This window comes from Meriones unguiculatus, chromosome 10, assembly GCF_030254825.1.
Source record: "Meriones unguiculatus strain TT.TT164.6M chromosome 10, Bangor_MerUng_6.1, whole genome shotgun sequence".
Lineage (NCBI taxonomy): Eukaryota > Metazoa > Chordata > Mammalia > Rodentia > Muridae > Meriones > Meriones unguiculatus.
Genome location: NC_083358.1, coordinates 44,062,305 through 44,089,808, shown reverse-complemented (window position 1 = coordinate 44,089,808; position 27,504 = coordinate 44,062,305). Strand labels below are relative to the sequence as shown.

General features: G+C 41.1%; 2 protein-coding genes across 8 annotated transcripts in view; one reads left to right on the top strand and one right to left on the bottom strand.

The window, feature by feature from the left end:
- The window catches only part of Clgn (calmegin), a 29,347-nt gene extending 3,454 nt beyond the window's left edge, over nucleotides 1-25,893 (top strand). For 2 of the 6 annotated variants that reach the window (XM_021632284.2, XM_060392396.1), the window contains exons 2-15: nucleotides 3,174-3,326; nucleotides 4,697-4,773; nucleotides 5,362-5,420; nucleotides 7,670-7,811; nucleotides 14,359-14,440; nucleotides 15,651-15,843; nucleotides 16,518-16,707; nucleotides 20,693-20,806; nucleotides 20,923-21,073; nucleotides 21,511-21,726; nucleotides 22,918-23,043; nucleotides 23,330-23,507; nucleotides 24,623-24,726; nucleotides 25,599-25,893. In XM_021632284.2, the coding sequence (XP_021487959.1) occupies nucleotides 3,183-3,326; nucleotides 4,697-4,773; nucleotides 5,362-5,420; nucleotides 7,670-7,811; nucleotides 14,359-14,440; nucleotides 15,651-15,843; nucleotides 16,518-16,707; nucleotides 20,693-20,806; nucleotides 20,923-21,073; nucleotides 21,511-21,726; nucleotides 22,918-23,043; nucleotides 23,330-23,507; nucleotides 24,623-24,726; nucleotides 25,599-25,679 (1,857 nt within the window). In that variant the 5' untranslated portion in view covers nucleotides 3,174-3,182 and the 3' untranslated portion in view covers nucleotides 25,680-25,893. Of the gene's footprint in view, nucleotides 1-2,491; nucleotides 2,729-3,173; nucleotides 3,327-4,696; nucleotides 4,774-5,361; nucleotides 5,421-7,669; nucleotides 7,812-14,358; nucleotides 14,481-15,650; nucleotides 15,844-16,517; nucleotides 16,708-20,692; nucleotides 20,807-20,922; nucleotides 21,074-21,510; nucleotides 21,727-22,917; nucleotides 23,044-23,329; nucleotides 23,508-24,622; nucleotides 24,727-25,598 lie in introns of those variants that run through there. The other 4 variants (XM_060392394.1, XM_060392395.1, XM_060392399.1 and 1 more) reach the window with 4 other exon arrangements.
- Scoc (short coiled-coil protein) overlaps nucleotides 1-27,504 on the bottom strand; it is a 78,484-nt gene that overhangs the window by 20,685 nt on the left and 30,295 nt on the right. Inside the window, exon 4 of one of the 2 annotated variants that reach the window (XM_060392401.1) lies at nucleotides 18,864-19,001. In XM_060392401.1, coding sequence (XP_060248384.1) covers nucleotides 18,864-19,001 — 138 coding nt within the window. Of the gene's footprint in view, nucleotides 1-17,421; nucleotides 19,002-27,504 lie in introns of those variants that run through there. The other variant, XM_060392400.1, reaches the window with a different exon arrangement.

Genomic DNA, 27,504 nt, shown 5'->3' with positions numbered 1-27,504 from the left:
TGCAGTTAGGAAGCAGAGAGAGAGAGATGAATACTGGTGCTCAGCTCACTATCTTGTCTTCCTTCAGTTCAGGGCCTCAGCCCATGGCATGGTGTCATCGTCATTAAGAATGAGTCTTCATACTTCGATTAACACAATCTAGAAACCCCTGCCCACAAGTTTTTCTCTAGGTGATTCAAGATTCTGTCAAGTTGACAACATTAACTATCCAGGAACTGGATATTCATTTTGAAAATGAATTTTGAACTGAAAATTCATTTTGAAAGAGAAAACATGGTTCCAAAGTGATATTGATGTTCTTTTAATTTTTTTACATTTAGTGTGTGTGTGTGTGTGTGTGTGTGTGCTGTGTCTGTGTCTGTGTGTGTGAACAGCTGTGAGAGTCTGTTCTCCCCTTTCACCTAAGCCTTCAATTTTGGCACCATGTGTCTTTCTTGAGCCATTTTGCTGCCTTGACATTCTTTGCTACTGCTCCTATATTATGCCATTTATTTGCTGGAAGGCTTATCTTTGAGAAGAGTCTTGTTCTATATGGCTAGCCTTGAACTCCTGGCAATCCTGCTTCAAGTCCCTATATGGTGGAATTACAGGTATGTGCCATGTGCCTGGCTTTTTAAAATATTTTTACCTTTTTTTTGTTGTTGTTCTTTTTTTAATTTCAGTTTATTTACACCCTTTACATCCTAAGGATGTCCCCTCCCTCCTCTCCTCCTAGTCCCGCTCTTTCCTTTCTCAGAAAAGAGGATCTCTCCCCTTCCACCACATCAACCCTCTCCAGCACATCAAGTCACATCAGGACTGAGCATATCTTCATCTGAGGCCAGACAAGGCAGCCCTGCCAGGGGGAAGTGATCCAAAAGTAGGCAATAGAGTCCATGTTAGAAACAGCCCCTCCCACTCCACTCGTCAGGTGCCCCATATGAAGACCAAGCAGTCTATTAGCTACATACATGCAGGGGGCCTAAGTCCAGACCATGCATGCTCCTTAGCTGATGTCTCAGCCTCTGTAACACCTTGTCTCTGTTGGTCTTCTTGTGAGGTTCCTGTCCTCTCCAGGTCCTTCCATCTTTCTCCCAGTATATCCACAGAACCCCCAGAGCACCAGCCCCCTGCTTTTTGGTGCTAGAGATTAAACTTAGTACCTCATGCAGGCAAATGCTCTGCAATAAGCTCTCTCCTTTACTGAAGGGCCAGTAATAGTAGCACATCAAGTAAAATACTGTGATATGTGTTTATGTAAATCGTGAATGATTCTTAGACTTTTAGGACAATGAAACTTTTAGGGCTAAGCTTTGCCATTTGCAAATGTTAGCTTCTGCTCCAAAAATAATTGAGAAAAGAGGCTGACTTTCTCATCACCAAGTCCAAGCGATTGTCTTTCTCCCAGAAAGCAAACTCTCGTGTGTCTTGTGTGTGTCTGTCTGTCTGTCTATCTGTCCATAAAGATGGCAGTACCTGAGTATAGAAATCCTATTAGATTTCTATTTAGTGGTTTTGAAAATGTATATTTTCAAAGTAAACCTTAGGGTGGGAGCCAGCAACCTTTAAAAGAAATCAAGGTCATCTGGCCAAACATTCATCTAAAGTCTTGATCTCCTGAAAAAGAGTTGTATCTGTTGAAGTAGTTAGGCAGAACAATGCTTTTTGTGATCTGTTCTATAAACTGTTTTAGTAATATATAATTTGTGTACTGTCAAGTTCAAGTACTTAGTATGTGTGATTATATTCATAGACTTGGGTAACCACTACGAAATTCCAACATTGGACATTTCATCACCCTAAAAACATAAGCCCACGAACCCTCCCCCTGAGCTCTTGTGTAGCTGGCCTCTCATCTATTCTCCAGCTTGATAGGTTTTCTTGTTTCTTTAAAATGAAATGGTACAACATTTGTGATTGTTCATAACTAGCTTTTTCCTTTTCTGTTGATGGATGCCATCCACAGTATGAGGGCTTCAACTCATGTCTATACGATACATGAGTTGCTGGGCATTTGCATTGGTCCACATTTGGGTTGATAGAAGAAATGTTTCTCATGGCTTGTATCTAAGTATTTGTGAGGACATAGGTTTTGTTTTATTTTGGTTATTTTCTCGAGTGGAATCTCTTGGGCATTTTGAAACCTGCCACTTTTTCCCACTGCTGTTGATATGGTAAATTGCCATATCAACAATGTGTGAACGTTCCAGTTTCTCCAGTGTCTGTGGTTTTCTGTTGTCATTTTTTTTATAATAGCAATTCTGGTGATTGTTGTGCCATCTCTATCTCTGTCAGTCCCATCTTTCTTATGTAGACCCAATTAGTCTATAGTATCTGTGTTCTGAAAAGTCTTAAGAGTTCTAAGAATCTGCTTTAAAATTTTCCTCAAGTTGATGTTAGCTTTGGGGAAAGAGTAGCATACATGATGAGGAGGAGAAGGAAGAGGAGGAGGATGTGTTATTGTATGAGTGTGTTTGAATCAATGACATGGAATTGTTTCTGTGCCCAACAGTACTTGTTTGAAGTCTGCTGGCACCGAGGGAGACATTTTGAATTGGAATATGGTAATACGAGTAGGTGAAAACATAATGACATAAGCCAAGCACTTCTGCTAAGAAGACGACATGTTGAGTTTGGCATTTGATCCTCCTGAACACTGCAGTTCAGCACTGTTTGAAGAGACATATTGCCAGCAACTAGGTGATGGCCACGGCAGCAATGAGCTCAAGGGATCGTGGTACTCAAGACGGTGTGGGGTTTGATTTTGACAAAGCACTATTTTGTTAAATGTAGGATTAAAAAATCCCTTAGTTTTTGGTGTTTAGATGTAATTTGACTCTGGCTTTACAATTATAAAATGTCTAAGTTTGTATGTACTTAAGATACATTATGTGAAATAATATAAGTAAAAATTTAGAGATTATGGTATCTTCTTTCTTTTCAAGAAATCAGCAAGTTATTTGCATCTCACAGACACTGTTGCCAACATCTTTATATTTTTATGCACTAATTTTTTTTTTATTTTGGAAGACTTAGAAAGTTAGAAGTTGGTGTTTTACTTGTTCAAGGTTTATTTTAAATAATGTTCTTAGTGATTAAAGCACCCTAAAATAAAGGAGAAATTAATTTTTCCTATGGTTCTTTCCACAAGACATCCTTGCCTGAGTTTTCACTGACTGCCTTTAAATTCACAGATAGTCAGTATGCGTTTCCAAGGTGTTGGACTATGCTTGGGTCTTCTGTTCATCACGGTCAGTGCAGACTTTATGGATGATGGCGTTGAGGTGGAAGACTTTAGTGAAAATTCAGAAGAGAGTACTATTAAAGAAGATGAACCTTCCTCAGGGGTAAGATGTTTGAGAAGTGAGTTAAAAGCAATTCTTTCCAGGGTCATAGGAGTGACCCAGCCCTCAAGATGCATTTCCTTCCCTTCTCTGGCTTTACAATTATAAAATGTCCAATTTTGTATGGCTTAAGCTACATTACATGAAATACTGTATTCTCTTCTCAGTGGAGAGGAAAATGTGGCCCTTTCCACCTGTGCTCCTTAGAGTGCCTAAAAACAGCAAAGGTTTGTGTTTGACACCCACTCCACATGTGCTCAACAAGGACATGGGAAGTTTTTGCTACCAAAACAGGAGTTCACTGGTTAAAGAGTACCAAGTTCTGTAGAAAAGACAAAGGCCTTTTGTCTTTTCTACTACCAGACTTTTCCATACAAAATGGAAGGTACCATAATTTGTGGTTCTTCAAGAAGCAAAGGAAATGGCTTTTGTTTATTTCTCTGTGGGTAGAAAATGTGCACAGGGATGGACTTGGAAGGAAAAGGGTGACAAAGTGGGCAAAGTGGGCTGAGCCAGGACTCTGTGGTCTATGCTGTTGGGGTGGATGTTCTGAGGAGGTGGCTGATGAGAAACTGTGGAACTTTACAGAAATTTTGGTATATCTATTTTGACCATCCCCTGGAGCAGTTTTTACCCTTCCTAATGCTGCAGCCCTTTAATGTAGTTCTTCATGTTGTGGTAACCTCAACCCTAAAATTTTGTTGCTGATTCATAACTGTAATTTTGCTATTGTTATGAGTTATTATGTAAATATCTGTGGTTTCCAGTACTCTTAGGTGATCCCTGTAAAAGGGTCATTCAACCCCTCCCACCCCTGCGAAGGGGTCATGACCCACAAGTTGAGAATCACTGCAGTGAGTGTATTCACATCTAATAGTGTGTTGACTAGAAAGCACTCACCCTGTTAGGCCAGCCTCTGCTTCAAGGGTCCAGAGAATTAATAGGAAGTTCTCACACATTCCTTTGCTTCATCTCCTCTTTATTGGGTTTTTAATAAACGAATATAAATGTTATTATCTGTGTTGCAATGAATATTGTGCTTCCCCTGTTAAATTTCAGTCTCTGCAAAGGTATTTCTTTTGAAACTATTTTTTACAAAGCAATGCTTAAATACCAACAACACCCTACTATAGGGGACTTTGGAAGTTCATACTTTAAAAAATCGACAAGACTGTTCACCACAGACATCAGTTGAACAAAATAACAGGTTTTGTTATGACATTACTGAGACATGATGAAACCTGCGACCAGAGTCCAGGCCTCCCATGGTTCTGTTGCCCACATGCACTGCATACTAGTTTCTGAGCCAGCAGAATGACTTAGATGTTTGCAAAAATAAATAACTTCAGCTTTAAAAAAACTCTCTTTTCCAGACAATTAAATATAAGACACCTCAACCTATAGGAGAAGTATATTTTACAGAAACATTTGACAGTGGAAATCTGGCCGGGTGAGTATTCCTACATGGTCTTCAATGTGTTAGATTTTCTGAAGCTAATTCTATCTAGGAGAATTAGCTGTCCTGTGACTTTAGGGGGTAATTTAAAGCTATGTATTTCTACAAAGAGACAAATTCAGGATGCAAAAAAAAGCACACAGCATTCCCTTGCTCTCTAGGGAATATATTAACAGCAGAGAGTCACAAGACACTTATGCCGTTCTGTTGCAGCCATGGTGCTGTTATGCATATCTGTGATGGTCACACCTACTGATTTCTGTGCTCCAGACCCTCTGCCTGGTAGCGAGGTGTACTCCATGCCTATTTCCCATTGAGAAACTGAGGTCTGGTGGGCATGTTTACTCCTCCACAGATGCCAGCAAATCCAAGCTGATTGAACTCCGGCCTCCTGGCATTGCATGAAGGCTAGATGAACTGATTCACTACTTAGCACTAATTGATTGTGAATGAAAACTGATTGTGTTGGATAACACAGTCAGTTATGTGTTATCCAACACAATCAGTAGTTTTACATGCATTTATCTATAAATTGCAAATCTTACTTTAATGGCAAATATCTGTCTTCACCTTTGTTTACAGGTGGGTCTTATCAAAAGCAAAGAAGGATGATATGGATTCAGAAATTTCTATATATGATGGTAAAATACTTATTTAACTCTTAGATAACCACCACCCGTGTTCACTAGCCTTTGGGATTATATTTTTGTTAAATTATATTGGCCACTCTGCCTCCACAGTTCATCCTCTCCCTCTTCGGTGTTTCAGGGATTGCCTGCTTGAGGCACTTGCCTGACTCTTAGGTCACAGTTGGGCTTAGTGAGCTCGCTTGCACTGTGCTGTTCTGGACCTTTCATCTCAGAGCAGAGATGTATTAATGAGCACTGTAAGACTGTGGCCACCACTGCAGCCCACAGCTTCAGGCCCCACCCATTAGCCACCGGTCCCCTAGTGCCTCAGGCTTAGCTGTGGAAGAGTCTTTCAGGGTCAGACTTTGTTCGCTAGAAGGACTTTGTTCAGAGAAGGACAGAAGAATGTCCTCCTTCTGGTTTAAATGTAGCCTCCTGAGCTGTCATGTATCCAAAAGGAAAGTTGCCCTCTACCACCAGGAAGGGAATTCATTCACTGTCTAGGAGACCCTCACACCCAAGAAGCACTTGGCCTAGAACTCAGGCTCTGCAGGGTACATCAGAGCATGTGCTATGCTTCAGTTGTCAATTTCCTGCTCATAGTTTCTCTAATCATATAAGGACCATGACTGCCTGCCTTCCTCTGTATAAAATCCCAGCAAATCCCTATTGCCTCCACTTGTGTGTGCACTCCAAAAAAACCCATGCCCAAATCAATTTAAAGCCACCTAGAGAATTCTTCCCCTCAAAGAAACAATGAGTCCAAGGAACATGCTGCCTAAAATAATCTAAATAAATACAGCATCACTTACTATAAAGAAGATAGCAGATGCTTTAAGCATCTGTGATTAAGCCCTTCATGCTCTTTAAGAAAAGCCAAGTAAAATGTTCATTCTAGAAAAAAAAAATATGATACAAGCTGGAGGGATGCTGTAGGGAAGCCTGCAACATTTATTTTATCTTTAAGATGGGCCTTGCTACGTAGCCTAGGCTGCCTTCAAACATGCAATCCTCTTGCCTCAGGCATCTGAGTGGTGGTGTGATTACAGGCATGTAGAAGTACTTTTTAAATCCTAATAATGTGTACAGAACAACAAACTAAAATTCAACCTGCTTTGATCATAAGACTTGTGGTTGTTTCATTGTTTTTTGTTTGTTTGTTTGTTTTTTGAGGGGAAAAAAGGGCAGTCTAGAAGCATTAGTGATTTAAATGTGCCCATAAAAGTAATTTCGAGTTGAAACATTACAGCAAAATAACCATCTTTTTGCTGAATTGACTTTGGTTGGAACAGAGAGACATATAATTTTTAAAACTGTAATCTTTTATACAAATTAACATTGTTTTCTATCTAAGAAGAGTTAAAAAGTGATGTCCAACACAAAATTTTGGGGCTACAATCCGTCCACCTAGCTAACAGCCTGTGTAACCCATGGTCTGAGCATGATCAGATCTGAAAGCTGATATCCCAGCCCAGAGCCCCAGCTCGGCTTTGGGGCATTGCTGATTTTCTGGCCTGGAACCCTCCCAGCTACGTCACTTAACCAGGAAAGGGTTTGTGTGATGAGAGAGTTTTCAAATGCAGCTTAAGTACTTGCAGGGACTGCTGTATGAACGCGTGAAGAGGGCTGTACGTTTCTTAGTGCATTAAGTCAGCCCTGGGGCAGACTGCCCACTCTACGTTAAGGATGCGCTTTGTCCCATCTGCACTTTTAAATATCTCACTTTATTTTCATTTTATTCATTTTTTATTAAGTATTTGAACAAGGCAAGCTTTGCTCTTACCAGAGTCCTCAGAGGAGTGAACACACAGAAGTGCAGAAGGCAGTATTCACAGGCCTTACCAGGCAAACCATATTTTATTACTTGTTTATTGAAAGTAGGTCAAGAAAACCTGATTGCATCCGATTAAGAACTATACCTGCCATGTTATTTATTAGTTTTCTGAGTTTTAGTTAAGAAAATGAAGCCAGTTTCTGACAATAAGAAAAAGAAAAAAGAGGGGGAGAAAAGGAGAAGAGAGGAGAAGAAGAGAAAGGATGGGGAGGAGGAAGAGAGAAAGAGAAGAAGGGGAAAATGAGGATGGGGAGGAAGGAGAAGATGGGAAAATCCAAATTCCAACTATTATTTTCTGATGTGTTTTGTGGCTTTATTTTTTTTCCATAATCAGTTTTTATGGGAAAAGATCACTGCTAACAACTGCTGAGAGGTGAATTTTTGTGTGTCTTCTATTGTAGCTCATTTCCTTTTCTTTCTCTTTTAGGAAGATGGGAAATAGAAGAGCTGAAGGAAAACCAGGTACCTGGTGACAGAGGACTGGTTCTGAAGTCTAAAGCCAAGCACCACGCAATATCTGCTGTCCTCTCAAAGCCCTTTATTTTTGCCGATAAATCTTTGATAGTTCAGTAAGTTCCAATTTTTTCATTTGTGTTAGTCTAGTACATGTTGGCATCTGCATGTTAGGTTTTGGTCTGTGCACACAAAAAAAGTTCCCACATTTCCCTTCCCAGGTTCATATACAAATGTACGTTTACATAACCACACCCTAGGCTGTGGGAGCAAACAGGTTAGTGATAAACTCACACATATCCTGTATGCACAATTCTAAGTCACCACTTTAATCTTAGTTTTTCTAGTTCCACGCTGTTAGGATAGTAACCTAGGATATTCAGGAAAGAGCCATAAGCATGACCAGTGACTCCACTCAGAGGCAGTAGATTGGTTTCAATAGGAAAATGTATGTGCAGGTTGGTGTCTTTCAAGCATGGAGCTCTTTTTAAAGCCGCATGCTGTCTGAGACGGTCCCTACCCTTGGGGTTCAACAGGTTCCAAAGAGGAGGGGTGGAAAGAATGGGGGGGGAGGACAAGAGACCCAGGAATGAAGGCCAAATCTGTTTGTCTGATCAAAGCCTCATTTATTAGAAATTTTTACCCAGCTTATATAGGGAGAAGGCAGGAAAGGGGGGAAGGCTAAATTACTGCTGCAGGAGATAGGAGGAGTGCTTTGATGGCTTCAATATTGCATCTGCAAGATACCATAAGGATGTTTTCTTAAGATATCTCACGGATGCTCTAAAACTAACAGACGGATGTCCTCACAATCTATCACCCATGATTTAAGGTCCTAGGTAACTCTTTCACTAAATAGCTTTAGGTCTCCACTAAATAACCTTTGCTCTCTACTTGGCTTTGGCTTCAGTAAATAGCTTTGGCTCCCGGCACTGACATCAACCACATGGTCTGCTTGTGGACTGCCCCCAGGTCAGGTAGAAACTCCCAACCTTCTCTCACCTGTAGGGCTGTGAAGCCAAAACAAACCTCTGACACCCCCACACACACACTCAGATCACAGAAGTGAGTCACTGTTGCAGGCGACATTCTGTCTGACACTGTCCCAGGTTACTGTGTCCTACAGAAGAAGCAGTGGTACCTGGCAGGCCTCCAAACTCTCCAGTTCTCCTTCCTGGGATTAGAGGTCCCATTTCTGCTTAGCCTATATTTCAGTGGCTATTCAATACCAAGTAAAATCAAGGAAGGTTTGCCCATTATCTGAACAAATTAAAATAGCATTGGCTACACTGGTATTATTTATTATTAATGATTTTTGTTTTCCTTGATAATTTTTTCTTTTTCCTTTTTCCCCCTCTCTGTGGTGTGTGTGCGTGTGTGTGTGTGTGTGTGTGTGTGTGTGTGTGTGTGTGTGTGGAAGTGGAGGTCCGAGGTTGATGCTGGGAATCATCCTCGATGCTCTCCCACCTTATTCACAGATGGAGTGTCTCCATCTACAGCATGGCTGGTCTGTAGCCAGCTTGCTCTGTGACTACCCTGCCTCTGCCTTCTGAGGCTGGAATTTCAAGCTGGCCACCATGTTCACCCAGCATTTCACATGGGTTCTGAGGACCTGAACTCTGGTCCTAGTAGTTGGATGCCAAGCACCTTCACTACTGAGCCATCTCCGCAGCCCTTCCCAGAGAACTGTGAAGTAGTCTTACTGTTTCCTAACGTTAGATGCATGTAACATCACTTTCTGAATGCACCAGTCATTTGAAAGGGGCTGTAAAGGAAACCAATACAAAATTCAAGTTCTCAGGGAGAAGATAAATGCAGTGTTTCCAGTGTGAGTCACTAAGAAAATGCTATCTTTGAACTGATTGGCCTGCTCTTTGATCACCTCCCCGAGGGGGGAACAGCCTTAACTGGCCACAGAGGAAGACAATGCAGCCACTCCTGAAGAGACCTGGTACACTAGGATCAGAAGGAAGGAGAGGAGGACCTCCCCTATCAGTGGACTTGGGGAGGGGCATGCGTGGAGAAGGGGGAGGCAGGGTGGAATTGGGAGGGAAGAAGAGAGGGAGCTATGGGGGAGAATTCAAAGTGAATAAAGTATAATTAATAAAAATTAAAATTAAAAAAAAAGAAAATGATGTCTTGCCAGATAATAAGCAAATGGGAAAATATATCTAAAAATTTCTCAAACACTGTGAAGTGGTTATTTTGAAAAAATAAAAGAGGACCAAGAACTAAACGCAGTCAATGGGCTAAACTGAAAATATTTTGTTAAATGCTATTAGAGGCACATAGTTTTTACTGAAATTTATGGTGCCTTTTCCAGCGCGTGCATGTCAATGCACGTTGAGCACACCTAATCTGAAATCCGAATTGCTTTGAAATTTGCAACATTTTTCTAGCCACTGTGATCGCTTCTTTATAGAACAATTTTGCACTACTTTTTTTGTTCAATATTTGTTTCAAATCTTAATTTCACACATGTACTGCCCATGTGGTGTTTGATCATTTAATATCTGTCACAGTCAGTGTTTGATGGAAATGGACATTTCTGTCTCTTTAAGCATTATCACACAGTTGTGATGAGAGCCTGTCTTCTGATTCTTTCTAGAACATAAGTCACTGTCATCACCTCCTGTTGCAGGGCAGAGTAGAATGTCTTCCTCCTTCTAGGTGTATTTCACTCCCTGGCCTTTGTTCTCTCTTTCCTTCTTCTCCCTTTCAATTCTAAATCCCCAGCGACTCCTTTTCACTTCTATTATGTCAATATTTTACCTTCCAAAAAAGAGTAAGAGCGTGTTATATGTCCTGGGGTTTTTTGCTGGAATTATTTTACTTAGCATGATGCTCCATGGTTCCAGCTGTGTTGTTGTGAATAAAAGTTTAATCCTTTTACATGTCAGAACAGTATCCCACTGGGCATATGGACCACGTCTTCCTTAGCCAGTGGTCACCTCAGTTAATTACACATCATGGCAGTTGAAAATGGCACTGAGTAAATGTTGGAAGGGCAGGAATCTCATAGCCTGGTTACACTTCCTGGGACTATGTTTCAGTTCTGGGAGAGCTGATAAATGGCTCATGGTGCAATTCTGGTTTTCATTTGGAATCTGGTGCCGTTTCTCATAGTGGCTGTATTAATTTATAGTCCCACCATCAATATATAAGAATTACCCTTTTTGACATCATAAGCAGTTGTTTTGCTGTTATTGTTGGTGGTGGTGGTGGTTTGTTTGAGGGTGGTTTTGGTTTTTATTTTCTGTTTTTCATTAAAGCCATTCCACCTGGGGTAGGGTTTTGGTTTACATTTTCCTGATTTCATGCTTGTGCACATTTTTTAATATATTTCTTGCTCATGTATATATCTTCTTTTAAGAAATATATGTGTGGGTCTATTGCATTATTTTTTCTGAGAAAAGCTGTGCAGGATATCTGATATGCAACTCCAGTGAAAGGGTTGCTCAACCCTCAAAGAAGCCGCAACCCACAAGTTGAAAACCACTGCTTTAGTGGGTCTGGGAGACATTCTTTGCTTGAAGAATGTCCTTTGCTTTTGAAGGACCTTGGTAGACTGAGGTGAGTGCTCAAGATGGATGCCAGATGCTTTCAGGAATTGAGAACTGATTTGCCTCTGCTCCTTCTTTGGAGCCTTGGTGGGCCAGCCAGTCTGTGTAGGGCAGGCTTCCTGGTGTTTCCAGGATGAAAGTAAATGGGTAGGATTGTTCACCTGCTTTGTGGGACTACAGGTAGGCAAGTCCTTAGATGGAGCTGTTCCTCAGGAGTCTGAGTAGAGTCTGGCCCTATATGAACTGCACAGTTTTTAGGGTAATTCAGTGGTGTGGGTTTCCTAAGTTGATCTGGGTTTGTGAAGGCTGTTTGTGAGCCTCTTTTGTTGCAAACAGGTCAGTGCCCACAGCATTTGTTGGCATTGACAGAAGCCTCCTACTGGCCCATTCTCCACCTTGTAAGGCCTTTTGGATTTAAAGTTGGTCTTGCAAAGCTTGAGAGATGGCATACTATGTGCATTAACCCTTCTTTATGGGTCTGTCCCAGATCTTCAATTTGTGTCTCTATTGTGTCCCTAGTATGTTTCACACTTTCCCTCAAAACTCCAATAAATCAGCAATTGTGGGGTTTTGGTTTGGTTTTGGTTTTTTGGTGTGTGTGTGTGTGTGTGTGTGTGTGTTGTTTTTTTGTTTGTTTGTTTTTGAGGAGGGGGCTTTTTGTTGCTGTTGTTCAATTTCTTTCAGTTTTTCAAAACACCTAAATCTGATCTGAAATTTGAAATAGTTTGGTTGACCACGTAGTTCTAAAGTGTTTTGAATTTTGGAGCATTTCTGATTTCAGATTAGGTTAGTGCATGGATCCCAGAGAAATACCCAGCCTGTCCATGCTGTGTACAGATGGTACAGATTTTGAAAGTTAAAGATGGTCTGGCCTAAGAAGAAAGGACATTAGCCCAGGCAAGATTTTAAGAAGTTCTACATATTAAAACATTTGTAGCTTTACTATTGGTTTCCTTGAGCATGCTTGACCATGTAAGTTGGTTTTCTCCTGTTAACTATTTCATAGAATGTTTTAGTAAACAATGCCCCGGAGAAATCAGGGTTAGTACAAATGTTGTGTGTGCACCCTCAGTTTCCTGAGGCATGATGGCTAGCAGCAGGGTGCTCATTGCAGAGAGACATTTGGCTCACCCTCCAGCCCATTGCCTATGACTTATACGAGCAAGTTAATGTTTGTAAGTTTGTTGGTTTGTTTCTCATGGTCCTGGGTGTTGAAACCAGAGCTTGCTGTGTGCTAGGCAAATGGTCTGCCTCTGATTCGCAGCTGTTTGTATTCTTTATTTTGAGACAAGGTCTCACCAAGTTGTCCAAGCTGGACTTAACTTCAGGAGCCTCCTGTCTCCATCTCTGAAGTATCTGGAATTACAGTGTTTGCAGACAGGCCCTGCAGAGTTGATGTTCAGAAACAGAAAGTTTGTAGGATAAGAAAGGAAAAAGTGACTGAGCTGAGTCTGGCTGGACAGCAAAGCAGCGTTTCTGTCAATAGAGCTGTTTGTGAAGCTCTGCCTTCTATCACTTACACTTCCTGGAGGACCCTTGGTTCTTAGGTCACCTGGAATATAGCGATAACTTTTTTATTTAATTTTTCTGAAAATAACAACCTTTAAGCCACAGCAGGTGTCATTTCTTCTGTTTTGTTCTTCAAAGAAACTGTCAAGTTGTGTTTTAAGTAAAACTTATGGTTTAGGGGAAACAAATTTTCTTTTATTTTTAAACTGTTTTTTAAATGTTTTTGCTAAAGTTCCATAACAGAAAGTGACTGTTTTGAGCTTTTATTTCTGTATTATCACAATCACTTTGAGTTCTTGAAGTGAGGACTAAGCCCCACATCATGGGTGAGCAAGCAGAATTCAAAGGCTGTTAAATGACTTTGCTCACACAGGATGTTAGCAGGGCTGGTGGGAGAATCAAGAAGCAGTTTGTCTTTTTGCACTTGGGAGTCTGTGCTTAGAGCCCCTCCTATGGGTAGCTTGGGAAAGAGCACAGCACAGGCGGCATCTCCTGTACGCTTGCAAGTTATATGTACACAATAACTCACAGCCCCCCCCCCCCATTTCCTTTCTGATCCAAGTGTATATATGAGTTGGAAAGCTGGCATGTTGTATATTCATTAAATGATCTCTGTTGCACATGGTTTCCAAAGTTTTTATCGTTTTGTTTCACTTCACTTAACAAAACCATTTCCTTTTCAGTTTTTTACCATTTTTCACTTTAGCAGCTACTTTAGGGATGTTTTCACCTGGGATTCATTAAGTCATCAGACACCTAACCCTTTGTTTTATCACCTTAGCAACACAACCTAAAAGACACACACACACAAACAAAACAAAACAAAACAAACAAAAAAAAAAACTAAAACAGAAAAAGAAAAAAATTGCCTGAGACTTCTAGTAGGTTGTAAATCTATGAGAGACTTGAGTTTTTAGCCATCACACTAGACAGTGGAAGTTTTCCTTTTCTCATGGCTATTTTGAGGTGAACTCCAAGTTATTGAGTGAAACTCTGAGACCTCTTTGCTAGAGAAATTCAATAAATTAAAACTATTGTGAATGGTTTAGGTATAGCCAAATTAAAATAAAAATCAGTGCTGGATTCTGAATCTCCAAAGTCATCATCAGTTTCTGGGAACCCTGATGTAGCTAGGTTAATACAGGCATGGAGGCTGGCACTGGCTCAGTGGTAGAGTGTTTGCCTACCTTGTAGGAGACCCTGGGCTCGATACCCAGCTCCCAGCTCCTTCAAGAAGCAGAATGTAGAAGGAACTTACCACATCAGAATTTGAGGTTTCCTGTTGCAGTTTGAATTAAAATCTCTTTACCTTTACTTTAATACTTTTGCTGGGAAAATTATGTAAATAATAAGGTTGGTTTATCTCCAGTTGGTTGCAATTATTTTTAACTATTTTAAGATCATTACTTCACTTACAGCATTACAGGAACATTTCTGCTCACTTTGTGTAAGTTGTGGCTATTTATATGGATGAACTTGGTAGTAATTGCAAATAATTATGCTTAAGGGAATTGCGAGTAATTCATTATACTTTAACAAGCAATGAGTAACGTTACTTATCAGCAGTGTGGTTCTTTTTTCCTCCATTTAGATATGAAGTAAATTTTCAAGATGGTATTGATTGTGGAGGTGCATACATTAAACTGCTAGCAGACACTGATGATTTGATTCTGGTATGACATTTTAATATCTAAGAACACCTTATTAAAGTCAGTAAGTATTTTAAGAAGTGGTTGACAACAACTAACTAAATATTTCACTTTCGATTGAAAAAAGTAACTATGTCTTTTTCCAACGTGAGTTTACATGGCCTTTACAGTTTGCCATCAAGATCCATACACGGCTGCATTGCATGATGAAGACATCAGTTCTGTGCTCTTTAGTAACATAAATAAGTGTGCTCTGTCTGTGGGTAGAAGTGACAGGTGCATAGAGATGCTCATGAGATATAAAATTGCAGTTTCTTGAAAGTTTGTTCAGAGAAGTCAAATGGCAGCACAAAGCCCACATTAAAAGCTGAGCTGTTTCATATTGCCAACACACAGAAAAGGCTAAAGTAGCTTTGTAGTTCTATAGGTTGGGGACATTTCGTGCAGCATTCTGCAAAAGAAAAGGTCACAGTGTCAGCTCTGTCTATAACAGAAGTAAGGAGACATGACATTGTTGAGAGGGCTTTGCTGATGTGCACATCAGAAACTGCTTTCTGCACTGCTGGCTTTAGGATTAGGTAAGCGAGAGGCATAGGGTGCAGTGAAGCTCTTGTGTTAGGTCTTGTAGGTCTCAGGGTGGCAAAGACTTCCTTGGCTTGAATTCCTTTAAGTACCAGTGAATCCTCAGAGCCATTTTAAGGTAGGAACTTTTCATCTCCACACTTGAGATGTGACCTCATGGCATTCAGAGGGCTAGGAAGTTCATTCATCTGCATGAGCTCGGTCACGTGGCCAGGGCAGTATTGGAGCTGCAGGAGACACAGACTCCACAAGGAAAGAAAGCTGGAATACCTTTCTGTGTCTGAGCACTTGTTTATCTAGAAGGGTCATTTCCTCATATCTTCCTGAATAATGGTAATAAATAATCATTTTAGTCTAAGGTCATAAATACACCTAGTTTCCCAGGAACTGCTAATACCTATTTGCATAAAGCATTTGAAGTTTTTGTCTGAGCACTTCCCTGGACCTTCAGGAAGTAGCCTGTGCCTTTATAAAGTAACACATCACTTTGAAGCAAAAGTTTTCACTCTGCGGTCTCCTTTATGTCATTTGTGTTCTTTGATAAGTTAGCATTTAATAGAGTCTCTAAACTCCACGCAGTGGACAGAACAGAGAAAGTCATACACTGCACTATTGCTCTGGACTAATCGGAGCCATCATCTTCTCTTTGAAGGAAAACTTTTATGATAAAACATCCTATACCATCATGTTTGGACCAGATAAATGTGGAGAAGATTATAAACTTCATTTTATCTTCAGACACAAACATCCCAAAACTGGAGTCTTTGAAGAAAAGCATGCCAAACCTCCAGATGTGGATCTGAAAGAGTTCTTTACAGACAGGAAGACACACCTCTATACCCTTGGTACACCCTTAGTTGATTCATTCAAGAGTACTCTCGTTCTCATGGAGATGCTGACTTTGTGCTTTCAGGAGAAAGAAGTTTGTTTTTGGGGGAAGATAAGTTGTATCCAGTGGGACAGCGGAGGAGGGGTCAGAAGAGGAGATTACTGAATGGAAGCCACTTAGTGATGCGGCTTTCCTGACATGGAGCCCTAGGTGGGGTTGATGTAGGAAAGTGTTCATTTGTAGGAAAATCTGTGTCTAAGGGCGATGTACACTGAGTCAGGTGCTCTCCAGTGATTCTGAAACAGTTGAGTTCTTTGCAACATACTTGCAACCTCTTAAGTCTGACAGGGTTGTTTTACTATGAGGAAGATTGGGCTACATTCTGTAACTGTAAATAAGAGACACTTTTAGACCATGAGTCCCCACCAGGGTTAGCTAGCTGTTGGATATTTTTACCTGTGGACTTTTTTAGTGTTGAAAAAAATTATTAACCTCACTTTAAACAGATCTTATCTTTAATTTAGAAAATATTGTAGCTAGTGGTTTAAGCATGTTTTGATTCAGAACATTGGTTTTTCATAGTTAGGAGAAAATTGTATCCATAACCTTTAGGTCACTTTGTTACTTAGAAGGTTGCCCTTACAATGTCTGTCTGGGTATTAACTATAAAGTGTTGAAATTTGTCTCTAGTGATGAATCCAGATGATACATTTGAAATATTAATCGATCAGAAAGTTGTGAACCAAGGGAGCTTGCTAGAGGATGTGGTCCCGCCTATCAACCCACCCAGGGAAATTGATGACCCCAGTGATAAAAAACCAGATGAGTGGGATGACAGAGCCAAAATCCCGGATCCCACCGCAGTCAAGCCGGACGACTGGTAAGCAAAGAACTCAGGTGCAAGGCCTTGTCCAACCTGAACCGCCCAGCAACACAGGCACTTACAGCCAGTGAAACTGTTATAACAACAAAAAGCTCTTAAAACTGTTTGCTTTAGTGAGTTTGTATGACATAATTTTCAGAAACTGATGTTGCATTTTCTTATCTTTTTAGTTTTAAATTTATTTTTACTTTGTTTCCTTTTTTCATCATGTGCTTATTTTTTACGATGTCAATTCTGTGGAAAGATCCATGAGTTGGAAACACCAAGGCTTTCATTTTAATTCCTGGCTTGCTATTCTTCATATGTGTGTGGTATTCTCTAGAGCTGTAGATTGGTTTTGGTTGGTTGGTTGGTTGGTTGGTTGGTTGGTTTGGATGGCTGATTGGTTTTGTTTTGTTTTGTGTTTTTTGTTGTTTCGGTTTGGTTGGTGGTTTGGTTAGTTGGTTGGTTAAGGGAAATCTCAAACCTGCTAGCTCAGAGAGTCAGAAAAAGTAAGCAGCTAACCTTCCTTCTCAGCTCAGGTCTGGATGGAAAAAGAAATCCCAAAAGGCTTCATTAGCTTAGCGGACAGCCCAGGAGCAAAAGAAAAACAAACAAACAAACAAACAAAGGCTTGCTAGCTCAAAGCCCCAAAAGCCAGGGAGCTGAGGAGCTGACACAGAACCTAAAGCCAGAGCTTAAGCTAATAGCTCTTTCTTCTTCTCCATACTGACTTAAATACCCCTCAACCCAAAATCCCTCCTACTCTTTAATCCCTGTCAGCTGGTTTCTTGCTCCACCTCCTGACCCAGGGCTAACTTTATCAAATCCAGTGTACGGAAAGCTTTTGGATTAAAGGTGTGTGCTAGGGCTGGGTGAACCACACCATACTCACCAGTTTACAATAAATGGAAAGTTCTTGAATTAAAGGTGTGTGATAGGGCTCAACCACACCAAAGAAACAAGGTTTTATAGTTCACAATTGTGGGGATCACAATGGGATCAAATCCTGCAACATTGTTTCTTTTATTGTTTTGTTTTCTGTTTAATATGACTTGGCTTTAGGTTGCTGCATTGTCAACATCTTGTAAAATCTACATGGGACTCACTCACACCCACATGTTGAAGCACTGTTTATATTTACTCACTGTTTGTGTAGTTTGCATTCTAGGTGAAGGGTTCCCTTAATTGAAATGTATTGGGTTGATGAGTGTCCTATCCCTCTCTCTCCTGAGCTATTCTTTGTCCTTCAGATATGTATTGTGATTTTTGTATAAAGACCATGGACTTTTATTCTTAAGAATCATATTTTTTTCCTGTTGGTTGCATAACCCTTAATTAAAGTTTGCTTAAATAGATTATAGTTCTTTTATATTGAACCACCACGTTAGGTTGTGCTGTGTAATAAATATCCCCTAACTAACCAGCAAAGTCAACAACACATGTTGACTCTTAGGTCAGTGGGTTAGGCCAGGGTGTTGAGGTGGCCTAGCTGCAGGGCTCTGACTCTGGTTTGTTGAGAGGCTGCTTAAGCAGCTCAAATGGCTGATCCCAGTCCTCCCCGACCTCCCCACCTCTTCCGGATGTTCTTGGCATCTCCAATCACACAACAAAAGGAAAGAGAGACAGCACCCCTGAAACTGCTGCCATGTCTATGCTGTCACCCATTTGTCTCCCAGCTGGAAGGAGACTTCACGAAGGTGTGAATACAAATCCTAAGAGCTAAAAAAAAAGTTTGTTTTTCACTTCCTGTGAGACTATAAAATGATTTTACATGCTTGTTGAAATGATTGTCTCTGTCCAGTGCTAACAACTATTTGTTCAGCATTTTTTTGTTGTTTTTGTTTTGTTTTGTTTTCAACACAAGGTTTTTCTGTATAGCCCTTGCTGTCCTAGACTTACTCTATAGATCACGCTGGCCTCCAACTCACACAGATCTAACTACGTTTGCCTCCCTGAGTGCTAGGATTAAAGGCGTGCACCACCACTCCCAGCTTGTTCAGCACTATTACTGTCTTTATTTTATATCATTTGTTGGCTTCTACTTAATTTTTTTCAGGTTTATTTAAATATAAATTTTGTGCTGCTAATTGCATTTGCAGTGTGTAGCCCTGTGATTTCCAGTGGACACACAGGCGTCTGTGCCATTTTCACCTTCTCAGGAGGACCCTCACCTTCTGCACTCCTGAGGAGGTTTTTGTCCCCGTAGCTTTGCAGAAATGAACTCTTACAGGGTCTGGCTTCTGCATCCGGCTCCTGAGCCTGCCCTCTGTGGGTGCTTCTGTCTGCAGCAATCGATCCATACCAGCAACCTAGGCACAGGTTCATTTAGTCACAGAAATCTTCATGATTTTTCAGTTTTGTGTAATTGCAGGTAAACTTGTAATAGACATTTACAGACAGAACTTTGGAGGGACATAAATTTCCCCTATTGAGGGTAAATGCCTAGGAATGAAATTTATGGACTGTTGAGGAAATTGTGGGGGGGGTGTATAAACTGATGAAAAAATGCCAGCCTTTCTTGAGGCCCATACTATTTTATTTTGCATTCCCACCAGCCTCATACAAGGGTTTCTGCTGCTTTACATTTGCAGCATTTTATTCAGTTTTTGTTTTCTTTTCTTTTTGGCCATTCTAAAAGGTTTGCAGTAGAATCCTACTGTTTTAACTCACATTTCCCTACTCTCACTCAGCACCTGGTCCTTTATTACTTTTTTGCTGATGTAGCATTTTAAGTTTGTCAACTATTTTTACAAAATTTTTATTACTCTGTGTGTGTGTGTGTGTGTGTGTGTGTGTGTAGATGCTAAAAGGAAAGCTGTGTCAAATGCTGATTGCTGATGTCTGCTTGCTGTACATGTTCAGAGACTTACTCTGGGGTCAGGTCAGCCGAGTTATGCATTTAGCAGAATCCAGTTTAGTCTGTTCTACAGTTTAAGGTCTATGTGGGAAGCCATGACTGAGGTGATGATGTTGTGAAGTCCATTTTTCACAGCGGTGACATCTCAGTCATTCTCCTGCTGCTCAGCATGCTCATACTCCCCAGGGTGTTCTTCCTAAGTATGTGTTACTTTAGCTACACAATACAGGATAAACATACTAAAATCTGTGCACTTAAAGCTAATAAGTAAGAAGGAGGACCCTGGGTAAGATGCTCAATCCTCATTCAGAAAAGCAAATGGGATAGGCATCGGAAGAGGCAGAAAACAGGGAACAGGACAAGAACCTACCTACCACAGAGGGCCTCTGAAAGACTCTGTCCAGCAGGGTATCAAAGCAGATGCTGAGACTCATAGCCAAACTTTGGACAGAGTGCAGGAAATCTTATGAAAAAAGGGAGGAGACTGAAAGACCTGGAGGGGACAGGAGCTCCACAAGGAGAGCAACAGAACAAAAAAAAAAAACCTGGGCCAGGGGTCTTTTCTGAGACTGATACTCCAACCAAGGACCATACATGGAGAGAACCTAGAACCCCTACACAGATGTAGCCCGTGGCAAGTGGGTTTCCTAGTAAGGGGAATAGGAGCTATCTCTGACATGAACTCAAAGGCTGGCTCTTTGATCACCTCCCCCTGAGAGGGGAACAGCCTTACCAGGCCACAGAGGAAGACAATGCAGCCATTCATGATGAGATCTGATAGGCTAGGATCAGAGGGAAGGACTAATGTCTTAATGGAAAAGAAATAAGTTACCTAAAGAGATACAAATGGCTTGGATGTGGCTTGGATAGGCATGTGTACTGCTGCATGTGCCTAGCTTGGCTGGAGACACCTTACTTCTCGTGTGTGTGTGTGTGTGTGTGTGTGTGTGTGTGTGAGAGAGAGAGAGAGAGAGAGAGAGAGAGAGAGAGAGAGAGAAGTGTGTGTGTGTGTTGGAGTATAAGATGCCCTTAGTAAGCACACAGACCAAATGATCTTCTGGACATAACCTTCTGGACACTTTGACGTGTGTATTTGAGAACTTCTTAAATAGTAAATACATTACTATAATAATGTATTTATAGGGATGAAAATGAACCTGCCCAAATAGAAGACTCAAGTGCTGTTAAACCTGATGGCTGGCTTGATGATGAACCAAAATTTATCCCCAATCCTAATGCTCAGAAACCTGACGACTGGTAAGCATCCTTCAATTCCATAAAAGGTGCCTAATGTATCTTGATTGTTTGCTAACTTTTATTGCTTACTGAAAAGACTGGAAGTTACTATATCACCTCTGCCCTAATAACTTCAGGAATGACGACATGGATGGAGAATGGGAGGCACCACTTATGCCTAATCCAGCCTGTCAAGTTGGGTGTGGTGAGTGGAAAGCTCCCATGATAGATAACCCAAAATACAAAGGCATCTGGAGACCACCAATGATCAATAATCCTAACTACCAGGTAACAACCACTGTCCCAGTTCCGTAGTAAGGTTCCGTTTTCTCCTACCTAACCCTTACCAATGTTCTGTAACTTTTAGAAGTTTGTAACTTTTTGAAGTTAAAGTCAACCAATTTAGGTTAGGAAAGAGAAGGGGCTAGGGGTATTCATGAATCTCCCTGGGAGAGGAACATAGAGTAGATTTTATGGGTGGACTGGGTTTGGGTAGAGAGAGTGTGGGGATCAGTGGGGATGAGATGGGGCAGAGGGAAAGAGTGAGGGGAGAGAAGGCTGCAACTGGGAGAGAGAGAGAGAGAGAGAGAGAGAGAGAGAGAGAGAGAGAGAGAGAGTCATCTCCCCATTCCTTACAAAAATTCCTCCCCATTCCTTCTGTTCCTTTTTATTTGTCTAATGACATCACTTTATTTTATAATGTCTTCATTTGTTGTTTCTTCCAGGGAATCTGGAGTCCTCAGAAGATTCCTAACCCAGATTACTTTGAAGATGACCACCCATTCCTTCTGACCTCTTTCAAAGCTCTGGGCTTAGAGCTTTGGTCCATGACTCCCAACATCTACTTTGATAATTTTATCATTTGTACAGAAAAGAAGGTGGCAGATCACTGGGCTGCAGATGGCTGGGAACTGAAGATAATGGTGGCAAATGCTAATGAGGTATGATAGTGGCCACAGGCAAGTAATGTAAGTGTGGGTGGGAGTCAAGGGACTCACTCCTGGCTGTGGTTATACACTGACACAATTACTCAATGCCGAGGAAATGGACTTGAATACATTTTATGGACAGAACATTTAGCTTTTCTGCATAGACTATATGGTGACCTCTGCATGCAGATGTCTATGTCCTCATTCATTCATTAAATTATGATAGCCTTAATGAGACTCAAAGCCTGATTGTGGTTTATACGTTAAGAAAGACTTCCTTGTGTTTTCCTGTTGGCAGTGCAAGGCTAAGTTGTAACAATAATCTATATGCATTTCAGCTATTTTCACTTAGAGAAATACCAGGACATCGAAACTCCACATCATTGTGTTTGTTTCCACGGCTGTACTGTGTGCTCTGTGCTAGCTGACCTTTGAACCCTGTATCTCACTTCCCATCTCACTCAGAGGCTCTGGGGTTATAGATATAGGCCACTGAACCCAGTATTTTATGTTGACGACAGCAACCAAACTCAGATTAGCGGACCTGCACGTCAGGCGCTTTAATCTGCTGAGCCACTCACTAGACCCCATGTGGCTTCTTTCCTTTTTTCTTTCCTTCTTTTTCTTTCTTTCTTGCCTTCCTTCTATCTTTTTTTCTTTCTTTCCTTTTTTTCCTTTCTTTCCTTTCTTTCTTTGTGGCTTTTTGAGAGAAAGTTTCTCTGTGTAACCCCAGCTGTCCTGGAACTCACTCTGTAGACCAGGCTGGCCTCAAACTCACAGAGATCCACCTGCCTCTACTTCCCAAGAGCTGTGATTAAAGGCATGTGCCACCATGCCTAGCCCCATTTGGTTTCTTTAGACACTTAATTGCTATAAGTGAAATACGTTGTGGCCTTAGATTTTACTTTAAAAAAAATAAAACTCATATATAAGGGCCACTTACCAAATTGCTTCTATAAAAGGAAAAAGAGAACTCAATAATTCCTGAGTGATTTTCTCAGGAAGTTCTTTAATTAACAGAACACATTATCAAAGGTGTTTTTCATTGTGTGTGTGTGTGTGTGTGTGTGTGTGTGAGTGTGTGTGTGTGTGAGTGTGTGTGTGTGTGTGTGTGTGTGTGTGTGTTTAATGGGTGGTGTAAAATGTACAGAGTCAGTATTTCCCAGTGAAAGTTTGTGAACTCTGTGCTGATTTCTCCCATAGCCTGGTGTACTCAGACAGCTCACGATAGCAGCAGAGGAGCGCCCGTGGCTCTGGCTCATGTACCTTGTGATGGCTGGGCTGCCCATAGCATTAGTTACCTCATTTTGTTGGCCAAGAAAAGTAAAGGTAAAAAAACAAAACACTTTTCTCAACTTTGTTTTTCAGCTTTGCTTGTGTTCCAGAGCTGTAGGAGTCAAGCCATGTAGTTAACTCAGTGCAATGAAATGGCTTCAGTTTCCTGGACTGAGTTCCTTAGTACCAGTTAGTGAAAAAAAAAAAAAAAAAAGTAGACAAATGTTATGATGCATAGGACACACGTTGTCCTTGTCGATAATTAGTATCTGTGCACTAAAATAAAATTAAAAATAGCGCTTTGCTTTTAGTAGAAACAGCTTTTGTTAACCTACCACAGAAAAAATATGAAGACATGGAGCCTAAGAAACCTGAGATTTGTAAACCGCAAACTAAAGCAGCTCTAGAACAAGGAGTGGAGGAGGAGAAGGCCCCCGAGAAGCTGGATTTGGAAGAGGAAAAGAAGCCAAGTGCCGGTGACATTGGTGATGTGGGTGACATTGTCGTCCTGGAAAAGGGTGAGACTATGCTAGGGACCTGTGACAGCTGCCCTGCCTCTCCCCTGCCCTGGCTTAGTGTCTGATCCGCACTGGAACTGCCAAGATCACCTACTTGGCAATATGGATTAGCAGTCGTCTGAGGACAGCCCTTTGAGCAGCCACCCTGTCTACATTACTCGTCCTTATAGCACAGCATCTTCTGCTTCAGAGACCACTTGACTCTGAGAGGACAGATGTTCCTCACCTCTAGGCCCCCATGGGGCACCCACAGCAGACTGAAAGGTTTCACCCAAGTCTAGCTCTGTGAACCACTGGGTTCCTCACAGATGCCTGGGTGACTCAAAGGCTGTGTGTGTGTGAATTCTTTATGTCATAAGTTCTCAGAGTCTTTGTAACTTATTAGCGCTTTATATTGATGTCTCTTCAGAGAGCTTTCACAAATAACTAATTTGGGAAGACTTTAACTATCAAAAGGGCCTTCTTTTAGAAGGCAGTTTTGCACTTCCAAACTGTGCCTCACTGCACACATGGAAATATGTAAGGAGCAGAAGCAACATGTGTCAGCTTCTGTTTCCTCAAACTTAACTTTTTGTAAACTGAGTTTTTACTTTCTACAGCTCTCAAGACATGTTGTCTTTTTTTGTTCGTGGTGTTATCTCCCCCTCCTGCTCCTCCTCTACCTCTTCCTCTTTGTCTTCCTTTCTTTCCCCGCTCCCTCCCTATGTCCTCCTTGCCTATAATGACAGTGGCAGAGTTGGAGATTTGGCTAAACAGAATCCATAGGAGAATCAGTAACTGAGAAAGGTGAATGGAAGACAGCAAGCTGAAGAACGCAAAGTCGCCCTGAGTGGAGGGCGCCGCTAGGACATGATGACCAGAGAGCTGAGGGTTATTTGGGTTTTGTGTATTATGTAGTCATAATTTAGGAACATAGCCTTTGCTCCAAAAAGAGGATTTATTTATAAATGTAAAGTAGTGAGTATTTATGATCAGCTGGCTTCTTTTCATTTTGAAGAGTAGAAATTTTTAAATTTTGTAATTTAAATAAATTCCCCTTAATTGTTCTTAATACTTTTCAGTAGCAAAAACCTAACTCATGGAGTTTCTGCCTTTGATAAAAATCTGTATTCCAGAGGAGGAAGTTGGTGAACCAGAAGAGAAGAGTGAAGAAGAAGCTGAAACCATGGAAGGGCAAGAGGAGATGAACAAGTTGAATAAATCTGGATCAGAGGATGAGGTAAGGCTTCCTCACAGAAACAAGGTTTCACCATGACAAACACACACCCTGTACCCCGGATCCTTGAGTATGTGCCTATAAGTTATTTTTAAACAAATTCATAGAGAAGGCAAAAAACCACTGTACTATAGTATTGCCTTGGCACCTGATGAAGGAGCACGTCGCCTGTGCCATACATAATGTAGAGCCTGCATTGGTAAAAACAGTAAGTCTATTGGTCGAGATGTACAAAGCTTGTGAGTACTTAAAATGCAATCCTCCTGCAGAAACAGAGCTATAAAAAGAGTGTTGCCTCAATCCATCCTTGTGTATATTTCAGGACACTGTTTTTGAAAACCGTAATTTTGTGAAATAACTTGGTGTGCTGCATTAGTGTTTTGAATGACTTAGCTACGTAATGTCTTCATGCATGGGTTTTGTTCTTAGTTTGCTTTTAGGTACAAACACACTCCAAAAGGTAAAGGAAGGAGGGAAAACTGTCAAGACATTATATTTCCCCTCTCTTCTAATTTTCCTGGAAGCCCTCATGGCAGAGGTTCTGAAACAGTCAATCTCAGGTTTCCTGCTCACAGGAGCGGTGTGTCTCTTAATCCTGCAGTGCAAATGGCACAGCTGCTCCCTACGAGAGTGAGACCATGCTCTAAGTCATAAATAAAATGCTGCAGGGGCAGGCATAACATTCTTTGTCACATGCTTATTCAATAAGCAGGGTTGCTTTGAAAATGGCACGATGCTAATGTAAACAAATAAAACCTCAGGGCAGGTTAGTGAGATGCAGGAGCACATATATTACAGAATGAGAAATAACAGTGCAAGTGCCGACTCGCTACAGGCTACTTGAGGAGACACTGCTGTCGGGCCTTGTTTTCCAGATGAAAGAAGCTGACGAGAGCACAGGGTCTGGAGACGCACCAGTGAAGTCACTGCGAAAGCGGAGGGTACGAAAGGACTGAAGTGTGTCGAGGATGGCAGGTCCCCGGGAGAGAGATCTGGCACGCTCCAGTTAGCATGCCCAAAGGGACAGTGGATCCAGCTGCACCAACTCTTTCTAAATATCTAGCAATGTTACTCTTTCAGATACTTCTTTCTTTCTTTCTTTTTGGGGGGAAAAGGAACTTTGAAGTTAACTGGTCTTTGATTTTAGAATAAAAGAAAAGTGGCACATTACATGAGATCCAAGAGATTAATGTCCTTACAAGTTAGTTTTAACAGTTGGAAGAGAGTTTTAGTTTTATAGAGCAAAAATGATATGGGTTGTTTTTTGTTTTTGTTTTTTTTGTTCACCTGCTATTGGAAAAAATATCAGCTATTGGACTTGTCTCTTAAATGGCTATGCAAGAAGATACAGGTTAGTTTTATAATAAGATGTGACTATGTTCTGTTGTACAGACTGAAGGCAACGGGGTTCGTGTATGATCGCTTGGTGGTATCAGCACTCTAGAGTGTCTGTGAGCCACACCTACACTGCTTGTATTACACTACTGTCAGGGTCAGTTAACTTAGGGATTCCTTGAAGAGGTGCTGTGTTGACAGGTATGTCAACCAAACAGATATTTAAGTATCACTCATCCGATCACTGGGTAATATGCATAGTTTACATGTGAACACAAGGAAATAGGTTTGTCAAAACCAAATAATGTACAGATTATTTTTTCAAGCTCTTGTAGCCACTTCATGCCCAAATGGCTTACCTCATCCATGAAACTGTGTGTGCACACACTGCTCTTGAAAATAAAATTTAAATATTTTTCTCATTTACATTACACCCTCTATATGGATCATTACTGGGGGGGTCTTTGTTTATTATTGTGGGATTCTAATGGCTAAATCCTGTTCTGCAGCTCTGTGTTTTTACCATGCTTTCCTGCTGAGGAGGTCCCATGTACACTGAGTCTGCTGTCACCCTCACTGCTGCACCTGAAGTGGGAGCCCAAACAAGCTACCTTACCAGCAGGGATGTTCCATTTAAAACATTTTCTTGAAGAACTTTCTGCTCTTACGTAGCAGGGGCTAACCCTCTGAAAGCCCCTCAAGCCCACGTGAGGACCAGAGGAGGACTTTAAGACTGAGTCCTCGTGAGTTGGCATTTTTTTTTGTAGACATGCACACCCTCAACTCCCTCACACATGTTCAGAACTCACACACTGAAAATGAACCTAGTTCACCTCCCTGAAGGAGGCTGAGTGGAACCAATGACATTGTTTGCATCTTCCAGAGCGACCTGAAAACTTGAGTGAGTGCTTTCCCTATGGCCATGCTATAACGCTCAAAAACTCCTGGTGGATTTTTAACACACAGCTAACCATAAATAGAATTTACTTAGCAATAATAGAGCTTAACATAGCTTTCAAGGGCTTGAACTAGACATTTGAAATAATTCCAAATGAAACTATATCTCAAAATAAACTATGTTCCAAAGAGGTAAATCCTTTCTCGATGTAAATCAGGCTTGACATGTGGCGCGTGTGAACACACTTTCTGAAGGTTGGGTAAAACTGTTTTAACTCTCTTCATTGCAGATTCACTCAGCATGGACTTTTAATTAAACCTCAGGAGCTTGCAGTGGTAATATTTGAGCAACTGAATTTATTTTTATAGTTAGTTTTATTGATACAGGGTTTTACTCTGTCACACAAGCTGGCCTGGACCTCCTGTATAGCCAAGGCCACACTCACACTTGAAGCACTCCTCCTAACCTAGCCTCCCAGTGCTGGGATTGCAAGCAAGAGAAACCATGCCAACATCACTGCAAATTCCTGCTCGTGTTTCCCTTTGTGG